Raw genomic sequence first — 13471 nt, 5'->3', positions numbered from 1 at the left:
TGCCACTGCTACCACAAAATATAGGCATACTGAATCCAGGGAAAGGTCAGTTGTGTTGAGGCCCCGCAGACATCTTTACCAGGGCAGTGTGGCACAAGACAAAGACTTGAATTTTAGCCATTCCCTTAGAAGAAAGACCTAAACAGTAAACTTGACAGTCAGTTTTGTAGTCGGAGGACCTGGGTTCACATCCTGGCTCTAACACCTACCTATATGACCTTGGTAAAGACAGTTAAGTTTTCTGGTTTTCAGCTTCCTCATCTGTAAAATGAAGGGGATGAAATAGATGACTTCTAAGGTCCTTGCCAGTTCTAAATCCCGTATATTCTTATGCTAAATATCACTCTTTCCTTAGACCTTATGGCACTTAAAAAAAAAGGCATTCATCCCTTGATGATCTGTAGAAGAGATTAATGGTATGGATAATTAAAAATAGATATTTCAGATTTGCTTTCCTGGGAGCATTACATATTATCTAGATACTAACCAGACCTAATCCTGCTTAGGGCTTCTTCTGAAATCAGATGAGACTCGCCATATGCTTGAAGATACACTATGGTGTAGTGGATAGAATCCTGGATTTAGAGATAGGAAGAAATGTAGGTGTGTGTGTATGTGTGTGTGTGTGTGTGTATTTGTGTTGCACATATACTTATTTTTAATTTGACATCTTTTGTTTTTACATTATCTAAATTTCTCCCTGTTTCCTTTCACCACTTCTCTCTCAGAGTCCTTGCTTATAACAAAGTTTTGGGGTCTTTTTTTTTAAGAGGAAGAAGGGGAAAATCAGTATATCATGCTGTATCTACTTGTATTTTTATGCATACAGCTACAGTATATCAAATACAATCAATATATTTTTTTCAAAATCTGACAATATACGCAGTGTTCCACAGCTGTGGATACCCTTTCTTAGCCTTCCACCTACCGGTTCCCAAAGGAGTGGGAAGAGGTGAGGATGTGACCCCGGTCAGATCACTTAACCACCACTTTAGGCAGCTACCTAGAACCCATTTTTACTAAGTGATAGATAGCTTGACCTCTAAGGTACCTTACACAGCTCTAAATTTATAGTTCTTTGATTATAATCTTTATTGGTATAGGGAATTCCCATTTTGTGAGTTCTCCATACAAAAGCTGATAACCATAGCCCTATGGTAATGAATAAGCTGCATTTTGCTTACACTAATATTGGAAATGGTTTCCCTTCTCAGAGAATACCTCAATTAATTATGGCAGGAGGCATCTGGAAGCCTCGTGGTTGATAACCAGCTGGAGAGTAAAAACTTTTTGATGCAATAATCAAGAACTGGCTATAATTTCAAATCCTCACTTTAGCTTTTTCCTGTTTCTTCCATTCCTTAGAAGGAATATCTAAACACTTAAAACTGACAAAGTGTGAACTCCAGAGGAAAAAAAGAACCTAAATGTAAGATAAGCATTCTCACTGTGTTTTGCCCTGTTGAGAATATATCTAAACAGGATATTTCATGTTCAACTCTGAACACACAGTTTCAAGAATGACGTTGACAAGCTGGATGCGGCCATTAATATGGGAACATAAAACTATATCCATTGAGGTAGTTCAGGGGACTGGCCACTTTAAACCTGGAGAAGATGTGACTTTGGGAAAGGGGCAGGGCCCATGATTGTCTTCATCTGTCTGAAGGATTGTGAAAAGTACAGCAGGATTAGATTTGTTCTGGATACCTCCAAAGGGTAGAAAGAGAACCAGTGATTGGAAATAGGGAAGCAGATTTGGGATTATTGGAAGGAAGAACTTCTTACCAATCAAAATTTTCAGTAGGACAGTAAAACTTCACTGGAGCTATAGAGGCTAGATGGTCACTTGTTAATGTTGTAGAGAGGATTGATACATTAGCTAAGGGTTGTACTAGATTACCAACTCTGAGTAGTCAAGAGTTGATTGACTCTGATATGTAAAATAAACATTGATAATGTCCCAAATTTTCACTGTAAAGATACACTAATTTTAAAGGGCTTTTATTTTGAACATTTTAAGTATTCTGTCCATGATGATATATCATCTCATGGCTATAAATCACACATTTGTATTTTGAAAGTTGATACTTGGGCAGAGAAGTGGTCTCATGTTCATGTATCCCTTTTACTCATGCTTTTTTTATTTCCTCCCACTCTTTTCCCCTTCCTTCCCCCATACCATCTTGATGACAGTATCAAAAAACAATGTTTTTATGCCATCAACCTTCTGTGAACCATCTGCAGGCAATTCTGACTCAGAACCAGGTGAGCTTCCCGAGTCTCTTTGCTCTAACGAACAAATGCTTAGGGATTTTTCCCGTGATACAGACAAAGGCAGTTTCTGTTGGATGTTACGGAGAGGTTTCTTTTTGAGGTGACTCATTCAGATGATTTCTGGAGTTCCTTTCATATCATGAATGAAAGGTGAGGGGAGGGCAGGAAAGGACATAGAAATGATACTAGGAGTTCTTAATCTGGAGTACATGAACCCATAGAGTACATGAACATTAATAGGGAACAAATTACATTCTTATTTTTTATTTTTCACTAGCTTCTAACTGAAATTTAGCCTTTCCGTCAATTATTTAAAAATATTATTCTGAGGAGCCTAGACTTCCAAAGGAGATTTACAAGACAAGCAAAATAAAAGTCCCAGATAAAGCATTATTATGGGGATGAAAATGCAGTTGAGACAGTTACTGCCCTGTAGGAAATTACATAAAGTGGGAGCTAGAAGGCAGAGATTGGTAGGGGGAGGGGTTAGTAGTACAGGCATGGCTGTAGTTTGGAGATGGTGGTCTAGAAATAAGATGAAGGTCTGGGTCTGGCTAAGTTTAGAGACCATGGTGATACTAGGGATAAAAGAGTATGAATTAAACTAATGTATTTCATTTTCATTTTTGTAAAGCATTGACTTACAAATCAAAACTAGTTACTGAATTATTTAATATCAATAATTTGTGACTAAGTTTCCTAGTTTTGCCTTTCAAAATTATGATATCTTTATTCTGATTTCCAGAAAGTTTTACTCTCCTGGGATGTTACTGTTATAGCCCTGCTTTTAAAAGTTTTTAGGAACTACTTACAGAGAAGAATTTCAACTAGACTTTGAAAGTAAATTTTTTTCATTTAGAATGATCAGATTTTATATGCTCTTATGATGACTCTTAGTGCTTCATTATAGTACATTTAGGAGTTACTATAATGAAAATTGCCATTCCATTTGGCAGTTGAAGTCATTAAGGCCTAGACAAGGATTAAGTGGGTTTAAATTCTTTATAGTTCTTGGTTATCATTTCATCCTTTCCCATAGTGAAAGCAGGTCTCTGATAGGATCCTTATTTTTAGGTGTACTTTGTATCTGGTTGTTTTGTTTTTATCAAAAAACATTTGTAAATTCTAAAACATTTCTAGCTTCAGAGTGATTCTGTATACTGTAGGCTTATAGTAGTCGACCAGCCTTTGTTAAAACCCTGGAATTTTGCTCCTTAGGAAAATTAAATCTTTTTGTGCGGTAACTTTTCCTGCTTCCACTTCTCTTAGCTATTTTCTAGCTTACTGTTGTTGTCAACTCCCACCCACTTTCAGAGCCATTGAATCGGTACCACCCATTAGTAATGTCTACAAAACATGTTCATTTCAGCAACTCTGTAGCTCTTACTTGGGGGGGTGGGGGTGGGGATTCTTCCATTTTGTTTTAATTCAGGTCTTTTGAGGTCTTTTCCTTACTTCTTTGGGCCTCCCTCATTGACTGCTGGGACCAGCAGCCTCATTTTCTTTGCCCTGCTGCATCTCTGGCTTAGACATCCAGCCGAAGGCCTGCTTTCTTACCTTTTGTATTGTACTTCTAGAGGAAAAGAGCAGTGGATTCCGACTGAAGCCTCCCACACTTATCCATGGTCAGGCACCCAGTGCAGGTATGTTCAACCTTTTATTTCTTTTTTTCTTTCTCGGGAAAAGAAAGGTAAGCGACTTGTTAAATTTTCAGGGCCTTCTTCCACAAAGAAGTTGCTAAAGAACCCAGGACATAACCTCAGCTTTTAAAGTCATCGTTATTTGAAAGTGGAATATTAGAAAAGTTGTTTTGAAGAATAGAAGTTGAATAAAATATAGACACAAAGTGAGATAAAAGATATTGATGTTTATTTATCTAGCTTGCCACATTCTACTTCAAGAGATGGAGAACAATGTTTTCATTCAAGGCCTTATGTATATATATTATTGTTAGGAACTTTATTGGTATGTGCTTCAGAATGACCCTCCCTCTGCCCCACCCCCCCAAAAGAAAAAAAACTGGTTGGGAGAGGAAGTTAAGGTCCAAAATATATTTAATACTCTCTCTTTAAAAGGTTGTTTGTGCTAGAAAACAAAAGTATTAATTTTAGCCTTTAACACTTTTAAATTATTCTCAAGTCCTCCTTTACTAACTCCTTGTGGCATTGAGATTTCAAGGGCTATACAAGTAGACAGGGAGGGAAGATTTCATAGTCAGGTCCAGATGTGTTCTATCAAAGCACCAGTGGAGAGACTGGCTGCCTGGTGATGAAATTTTTTTGTCATGGGACCTCCTGAAGATTGGGGGTGGGGGGAGAGGGTGAGTCAGTGATATGTGGTAGTGTTTGGTCTATCTATTAATGAAATACTAGAGGACTTGATATATTGAAGTATTTAAACCACTTAACACCTAGTAAGAAAGATGGAATAACCAGAGGCTCAGGAGTTCTACAGAAAATTAGATGCATCACTATGTTGGTTCTTGTAGTTATAGATTAGGAAGCAATTAACAAATTTTTCATCTGACTGACTTGTTTGCTGAAGATTTGAAACTCACTAGCGCATAAAAAATTTGCACCCCTTTAATTGCTTGAAATTATAGATTAAATTTCCTAGTGGCTTTTCAGGTTTTATTACTAAAGCTTAAAACTGCACTAAGACTTTTGGGCCACCCTATAGAAAATAAAGACCTACTTAATCATTTGACCAGTCTATAGAAATGATTCTCATTGTATTTTCAAGAGCATGATATTTCTAAATAGGAATGGATAAGGAGTTCATGTGGAACAAATATGATATATTGGTTTTATTCCATCTAAACAAGAACAATTAACAGACTTTTGATAATTGAAACAAATTTTGGACCCAAACAACCTTGTTGTGTTTTGGCTAACAATGAAGAGAATTCTATAGTTTATGAATCAGATACCAATTTTATTGTTTAAAGCTCTTCATAAACTGACTCCTTGCATTTTATTCCTTTCCATACAGTGAATCAGCTACATTGGCCAATTAGCCATTCCATACACAGCGTCTTCCATGGTGTACTCTTACATTGATTGGTCCTCTCCCTTCTCCCTCCTCCCACCCCACTGGCATTCCTTTTTCACCTACACTCTTCATTTTCTTTGCTTCCTTCAAGATTCAGGTTAGATCTCACCTCCTGCAGATCTATCCCAGTCCCACCACCACTGGGACCATTATTGTAGATTACTTTCCGCATCTGCCCGTTACTTTATGTGGTTGTTAACATGAAGTCCATTTGCAGTGTAAAGGTCTTGAGGACAGGGGCTGCTTTGGGCAGAGGATTTTGGTTGTTTTTGTGCTTTTCTTCCCATCTCCATTGGTTTAGCACAGAGTGAGTTTAATAAATGCTTGTGGACACCTATTTTAGTGAAATGGAGCTTTCTGCTGTGGGTAACATAAAGACAAAATAATTTTGATGACTGGGTGAAAGGTAATTGAGTAATAATAATAATACCATCACTAACACCACATTTTGAGAAACTTCATGAGTGCAGTAACTTTCTGGATCAGAACAAGGATTTAAGAAACTTGCCTTGATTTATTTGGAATGCTGTGTTTCTCCACAAATACCCAACAAAATACACAAATTTCAGGAGGAACATTAAAAAAAAAATAAATTTGCTTCATCTTTATTTTCACCAGGAAAAAGTGACATTCTTTCTTTTAGCTCAAAGCATCCCTTCAAAATATTTTGACACAAGAAAACCATTTCACATGTATTCTGTGGTCTGCCTTTATGTAATCAGATAATTTGGCGAAGAGTCTTCTTTATAACAGACTATTTTTTGTAAAGTTGATTACTTTTGTTAACAACTTGAGAAACTTTATGTAGCTCTTCACTTTTCGATAAATGCAATTGCCCAAAAAGTATGCTGTGTGTCCAGATTTTATCAAGGGCCACATTTTTAACTAGTGCTTTAGCTCAGCATTTTTATTTTGAGATCACTTAACCTTTGCTAATACAATATAATTCTCCCATGTGATATCATTTAAAATTTCTGTCAACTATATCGAAATTTCAGTTGGCATAGCATTGTCATCAGGTTTGTAAAGAAAACAACTCTAGCATCAGTTTTTTGGGGTTTTTTATGGTTTTTAAAAATTTATTTATTTTTAGTTTTCAACATTCATTTCCACAAGATTTTGAGTTACAATTTTTTCTCCCCATCTTTACCCTACCCCCCACACCAAAATAGCAAGCCCTCTGAATACCCCTTTCCCCAATCTGTTCTCTCTTATATCCTCCCCCATCAACTCCCCTGACTTTCTAGTAGGGCAAGATGGATTTCTATACCCCAGTGCCTATGTATCTTATTTCCCAGTTGTATGTAAAAAGACAAATTTGTTTTTAAAACTTTTGAGTTCCAGATTTTTTTCCCTTCTTCCCTCCTCACCCACCCCCACTGGGAAGATAAGCAATTCAATATAGGTTGTATGTATAGTTACCCAAATCATTTCCATAGTAGTTATATTGTGAAAGACTAACTATATTTCCCTTCATCCTACCCTGCCCCCCACTTATTCTATTTTCTTCTTTGACCCTATCCCTTTTCAAAAATATTTGCTTCTAACTACCCTCTCCCCCAATCTGCCCTCCCTTCTATCATCCCCCCTCTTTTCCCCTGCCCCTCTATTTTCCTGTAGGTAAGATACCCAATTGAGTGTGTATGTTATCCCTCCTTAAGCCAAATTCAGTGAGAATCAGGATTTCCCATTCCCATTCCTGCTCTTCCCCTCCATTGTAGCAGTTTTCTCTTGCCTCTTTTATATGAGATAGTTTACCCTAATCTATCTCTCCCTTTCTCCTCCCAGTAAATTCCTCTCTCACCTCTTAATTTTATTTTTTAAATATCATCTCTTCCTATTAAACTCATCCTGTGCCATTTGTCTATGTATACATGAACATGCATATGCCCACACTCACATATAAATTTATATACACGTACACCCTCCTATACATACATATATATGTATTCTAACATCGGTTTTAGCATATTCATTGCAACAAGAGTACTGACATTTGTTGCGTGTGTGTGTGTGTGTGTGTGTGTGTGTGTGTGAGTGAGAGAGTGAGAGAGAGAGAAAGATAGAGATATCAGTGGCTGCAAATGTAATCTACATTTTTCCCATCAACCGAAGTTTTAATACTCAGCGGTTCTGTAAGCAAACTCATACAAAAAAGCAAATGATCATTTTGATACCACAGACATGACTTTTGAAAAAGTTTGGGTTCTTTTTTTTATTAAAAGCATATTATTTTTCCCTTGAAAAATTCTCTTGCTTTCCTCATGATTACTGTCCTTACACCTCTTGAGATGGTTTAATTTCTTAGGCTTCATGCTGTCATGAAAAGCATTTATACAAAAAAGGTATAGTAGGACTTGAAAATCCCAATGATCAATATAGTGGAACATGTCTAGATTTGAGCTTTTTACTTTGTGTAAAAAGTCTTATTTTTTAAAAGTTTGAGGTAATAAAAACATTTAAAACAATTTCAATTTAATTGTTCATTTTTAATAATCTAGTTTATATCATGCTCACTGAAATTAAAGATGTTAAGAAATATAAAGGTTAGTCTGTAAGCACTTGTTAAGCAATTACAATATGCCAAGCACTGTGTAACAGCTATTATAGCTCTTTAAGTTACCTACCAAGATTGTTTAACTTTTAGTTTATAAATGCCCCAGCATTTATTACAAATTGCTAGTTGACATGGGCAGGTTGCATCCATTCATATTGGGATTTGAAGTGCTGACACTATATTAAATAATTGTCAGGAATTTATTTTAGTCTTTGTTTTGTTGGTTTTGCTTTGAATTTTGTTTTCATTGGGGAAAAAAGTGAATATATGGATGTCGTACTCAAAAATATCCAGTAGTTTTAGGCATTGTTTTATGGCACCTACATGATCCCCCACTCCTCTCAGCCCACCCCTATTCCCATCCACTCTTACTTTGGAGACCGCTGCCTTCATGTTGCTGCTTAGATTCATTATCTTGATGTGACATATTCCCCTTCAAGGCCTCATGTAATGGTATGTAGGTGACTTGAGAATTTTGAAGGTCATTCCAGTAGAGTGCTCTCTCTCTGGGAGGTCTTACCAAAATGGAAAGGCTTTGAGTATAGATGATGGCTATTATCCCATGACTAGTCTATCTAAGTGTAAAGAGAATCATTAATGAAAGGTTGGCTCTTGGTGGATGAACTTTTTTTTTCCCTAAGAGGATTATCATCTATATTGGTGGAAGAAGCCCCCATATTGATGCAGATGTAGAGTTTTGAAGGATTGAAGTGGGGTATTTTGAAAAGCAGATTTAAAAAATGTGTTGAAAAAGCCACTGCACTAGTGATCAGTAGACCTGGATTGATAGCTTTGGGATTGGGAAGGACATTAGGTATCATTTAGTCCAGCCATCTAATTTTATAGATTGGGAAACCAGAGACCTAGAGATATTAAGTAACTTGCCCAGGGTCATACAGGTAGTCAGTGCAGCACTGGGTTTGAACAGAGGGTCTCTAACTCGGAGTGGTTTTATTTTGTTTTGTTTCAATGGCTGCTTATTTAACCCCCAGCTTTTCAAAAACCCATACAGTTCCTTGGACAAGTCATGTTATCTCAGTGGAGATGAGTTTCTTCATCTGTGCTATAAGCAGAGAATTAAATTAGATGGTCCCTAAAACCCTTCCAGCTCTGACATTTCATGAATCTCTAAGGCATGGTCAGATTAGATTAACTCAGGCAGTTTTGACTACTGATGACTACTCGTTACGATTAGAGTTGGGTATCCCGATTACTTTTCATTTTAGCTCTTGAGTAGAAGAATATGTTGGCTGTCCTTAAAGGAGTCCTTTGTGACTAGTATAACTGCAAGCAAGACGAGATAAACTAGGTGGGGAATTTGTTTCCTTCTGCCTGAAAAACACTGACAAAAAGTGAGAAATGAGCAGATATCAGTAGGAAGAAAAATTGAGACTCATATACCAAGTGTAGCATCCATTAAGTATTATAGAAGCTCCTGGAAATTAATTTTTTTTCGTGTCTAAGATGATTTTTTTTTAATAATCTTGAATCCTTAAAGTTTGCTTCTCTTTTTAGGTCTGCCAACCCAAAAACCTAAAGAACAGCAGCGAAGTGTGCTACGCCCAGCAGTATTACAAGCTCCCCAGCCAAAGGCACTCCCACAAACAGGTCAGTGTTTTGGGCTTGGTTGTATTATATTTATTTATTATATTATTATATGCATTTTAAATATAAATGAAACTGCAGGCGGTGTCCTCATGGGCTTTTTCATGTAGCCATTTTTATTTAGTCTTGGATCTTTTCAGAATCCGTTTTTAACCATAATTTTTGTTTTTATATCTCCTGTGATAAGAGATTAAATTAGAGATAGAAACTGTGCTTATATTATAACCAACCAACATAATGAAAAAGTCTTAACTACAGTATATGCATTGTACCACATACAGGGACCCCCTGCCTCTGCAAAGAAGGGGAGAGGGACAAGTGCTTTCTTTTTATATCTTGTTTAGGACTGAACTTGGTCAATATAATTTTATAGCATTCAGTTTTGATTATCTTGTTTTCATTTATATAGATTTAGACTATTTCCATTATCTTGTGGGAGATCAAATCTCAGTTTGATTTTCATTTTTCTCATTGTACTTTGGAATTCTCTTTCATGTGACTTAATAGTTTGCAGTTTTTCCTTAAGAAGTGTTTGTTCATCTCCTTTAATCATTTATTGGGTGTATTATATATTTTGTTTCTTTTCTGTCTTGGGTATCAGATTTTTAACAAGAATAAGAAATAATTTAACTCTCTAACTTAGTATTTGACAAATCCCCAAACATAAATTACCTGTAGGAAGAGCTCCCTTTTTTGCAAGAATTGTTAATTGAATTTTATTAGCATTAACCTCACTATAATAAAGTACATGAAGAGGAAAAAAAAAGTTGATGAGGATCTGTCCTGCAGTTGTGTTTGTGTGAGTGAAGAGAAGACATATGCAGGAGATGTTGTGAACATAGAAAGGACAAGATTTGACAACTGGCTGTATGAAGTGAGTGCAAGAGAGGAGTTGAGGGTGGTGGTACCTTTGACAGTAATAGAGTGGTTCAGAAGAGGGAGGGTTTGTGGAGAAAGATAATGAGTTTGATTTTGGCATGGTGAGTTTGAGATTACATGAAATCGAAAAGGTTTTGCACAAATAAAATTCAAGCAATGAGGATAAGAAGGGAAATTGAGAAAAATCTTTGCATTAAATATCTCTCATAATGGTCTGATAATCTAAGAATTATAGACCACTAACAAAAAACCAAAAACTGTTTCTCAATGAAGAAGCAGTCACAGGATTTGAGTAGTCCTCAGAATTATTGCAAAGTATTACCAACCATGTGGGAAAATGCTCCAAATGACTAATAGTGAAAAATGAAGACAAAATTTTAAATCTAAAATTTGACATATCCAACAAATTGACAAAGATAGCAAAAGGTAGTTGTTGTTCAGCGTATCTGACCCTCTGTGACCCCATTTGGAATTTTCTTGGCAAAGATAATGGCAATGGTTTGCCATATCCTTCTCCAGATCATTATACAGATGAGGAACTGAGGCAAACGGGGTTAAGTGATTTGCCCAAGGTCACACAGCTAGTAAGTATCTGATACCAGGTTTGAATTCAGTAAGATGATAAAAGATAAGAATGGTTAATATTGGAGGGGTTATAGAAAGACAAGTCCAGGGTTTCTTTATGTTATTCTCTTTCTCTTAGTTTAAGAAAAATTATGCTTTTTCTGTGTTATTTCTTTTGAGAGACCTAGAAATACATCATCTACAACATTGAAAAAAAAATTTCCAGATAGCAAAGGGATGTTTTGGCATAGATCCACTTTAGCTAAAGTGCAGTTACTATCCTGCTCTGAATTGTACTGTCACAGTGATAGAATTGTGGTTACTCAGTACAGAGAATTTTGTGTTCTGAAGTTCTAATAAGAGCAGATTATATGATCTGGATGGTGCCCAATGACATCACATGTACTTTCTCCTTTTCTTTCTTTCCTTCTCTTTTTCCCCTTCCCCTTTCTTCTTCTTCTTGCCATTGCATTGTATATTGCTGACAGAGGTATTGCTGTTGGATTTAGGGTAAATAGTTTATTGCTGCTTCCTTCTCCTAGACCCTTGACACATGCTTCTCAATTCATTTATCTTCATCTCAGGTGACATTTAGTCTTTATTAGCAAATCTGATCATGGAGAATGTGGAAGCTTAGTGAGTTTTGCCTTTAAATGGTATTTTTACACAGTAAATATAAACTTTTATTGTTTGAGGTAATTTTTTGTTTTTGTTTCTGAGAATAATAAGTTTAAAATGTGTTTTAAATGAGGAGAGACTTAACTTTCCTTGCAGTTTTTAATATTACCTAGAAAAATCGGTTGTAGATGGGAGTTACTCTAATCCTTTTATTGTTCCCTTCTTTTTGCAGTTCCTAACAGTGGCACCAATGGTGTAAATGTGCTCTCAGGCTGTCTAGGAGCAGCCACATCTGAATCAATAAATAATAGTGCACTGAGGAGTCTTTCTGAGTCTGCTGCCAAGGTACGCTGGGCATAGTGTCTCACAGGCCAGGTGGGAGAAGAGGCCCAGGCTGAACCATGAGTGTTCTGATTGTGTAATGCAAATAGGGGGTTTTAGTATTTTCAAATTTGGGACTATTTTAAGGGCTTTCATGTATTGAATTAATTAATCATTGGTGAAAAGTGGTTATGACAGTACTAATCATGCAAAACTTAAAATCTTTCTGATGTTCATAGAGGGTCACAAAGGGTTGGGGGCAAGCAAAATGGGAATAAGGATATTGAAATTTAGCTCAAAAGCTGTTCAAATCTGTGTAACATATCATTCCAGTATGGGCCGAGCTGAGAATTGATCAGAAGAGTGCAGTGCATTAGTTTTTCTTCTGGTAGGCTCAGTTATTGCATGGTCATGGATGCATAATTCAGCATCCCCATGGTCACTACGTGGTATATGCTCACTAACTTAGATGACCTGAGAGGGAAATGGAAAAGCAAGTGAATATGCTTAAGCATTTTACATGATAAAATTTCGTCCTTCCCTGCTTCTGTACTTAATACTGCAGAAAAAACTTTGTGTATATAGATGTAGATATGTTTCTGAGCTTTTCATCTGAGGAAATTTACATTTAGTGTTAAATTAAAAGATGATTCATTCATTTCTCAGAGTTGGAAACAACCTCAGAAGTTAGTTAATATCTTAGCTTGAATTTCTTCTGCAGACCTCTCCAAAATGTGATTAGTCATCTAGCCCACTATGTAATTTCAGTGTTGGGGAGCTCACTGCTTTAAAGGCTGTCATCATTCCTTGGCACTGCTCTAATAACTAGGAAGTTTTTCTTTCTATGAAGTCTAAATCTACCTTTCTAAAAACCCAGATTGCTGCTTATTCTGCCTTCTGGGAGCTAGCAAAATAAATTTTATCTTATTTATATATAATAACTTTTTCGGTAATTAGACAAAGTGATCCTGGTTTCCCTGTTTTGTTCTCTAGGCTCAACATGCCCAGTTCCTTAAACTACTACTAATCAGGCTTACTTTTCTGTCTTCTCCCCCTCCTGGCCTCCTTCCTCAATGTGCATTCCATCTGGTTGGTCTTTCTTATATATGTGACTTCCAGAATTGGATTCAGTGCTCCAAAAGCTATCTTAACCTAGAGGACAACAGGCCATTGCCTCCCTTATTCTGGATGGGGAAGTGCCTCTTGTAACACACCTCAAAACGACTTTGGTCTTCTTTTGCTGCTGTCATCCTCTTGGTTTGCACTGAGCCTACATATCACTCAAACCTCTAGGTCCTTTTTTCCATGAACTATTTGCTAGCCACAGTCCCCTTGTCCTATACTTGGGAACTTGATTTTTTTAACTTGAATGTAGAGCTTTACATCCCTCCTTTCCTCTCCCTGCCAAGAAAGCAATTCTGTATTCTGAGGATAAAGCATTACCTTTCTTTGTGTTATGGTGGGTTTTGTATTTTGTTTCTCACCAAAACAAAGTCAGATGGCTTCAATCAATCCTAAAATAAGTTGCTTTTAGTGGAACTTTTAAGCTTGTTACTGTGTTTCCCCGATAATAAGACACTGTCTTATTAAATTTTTTTT

General features: G+C 36.5%; 1 protein-coding gene across 16 annotated transcripts in view; it reads left to right on the top strand.

The window, feature by feature from the left end:
* The window catches only part of RANBP3 (RAN binding protein 3), a 138221-nt gene that overhangs the window by 86460 nt on the left and 38290 nt on the right, over positions 1 to 13471 (top strand). For 8 of the 16 annotated variants that reach the window (XM_069082849.1, XM_069082860.1, XM_069082856.1 and 5 more), the window contains 4 exons: positions 2197 to 2268; positions 3855 to 3920; positions 9401 to 9493; positions 11784 to 11896. In XM_069082849.1, coding sequence (XP_068938950.1) covers positions 2197 to 2268; positions 3855 to 3920; positions 9401 to 9493; positions 11784 to 11896 — 344 coding nt within the window. The remainder of the gene's footprint in view (positions 1 to 2196; positions 2269 to 3854; positions 3921 to 9400; positions 9494 to 11783; positions 11897 to 13471) is intronic. The other 8 variants (XM_069082862.1, XM_069082861.1, XM_069082858.1 and 5 more) reach the window with 2 other exon arrangements.

The sequence above is a fragment of the Petaurus breviceps genome, unplaced genomic scaffold (genome assembly GCF_028583685.1).
Source record: "Petaurus breviceps papuanus isolate PSGF00001 unplaced genomic scaffold, PetGlider_PUasm1.0 172, whole genome shotgun sequence".
Lineage (NCBI taxonomy): Eukaryota > Metazoa > Chordata > Mammalia > Diprotodontia > Petauridae > Petaurus > Petaurus breviceps.
This window is presented reverse-complemented; position numbering and strand designations above follow the sequence as displayed.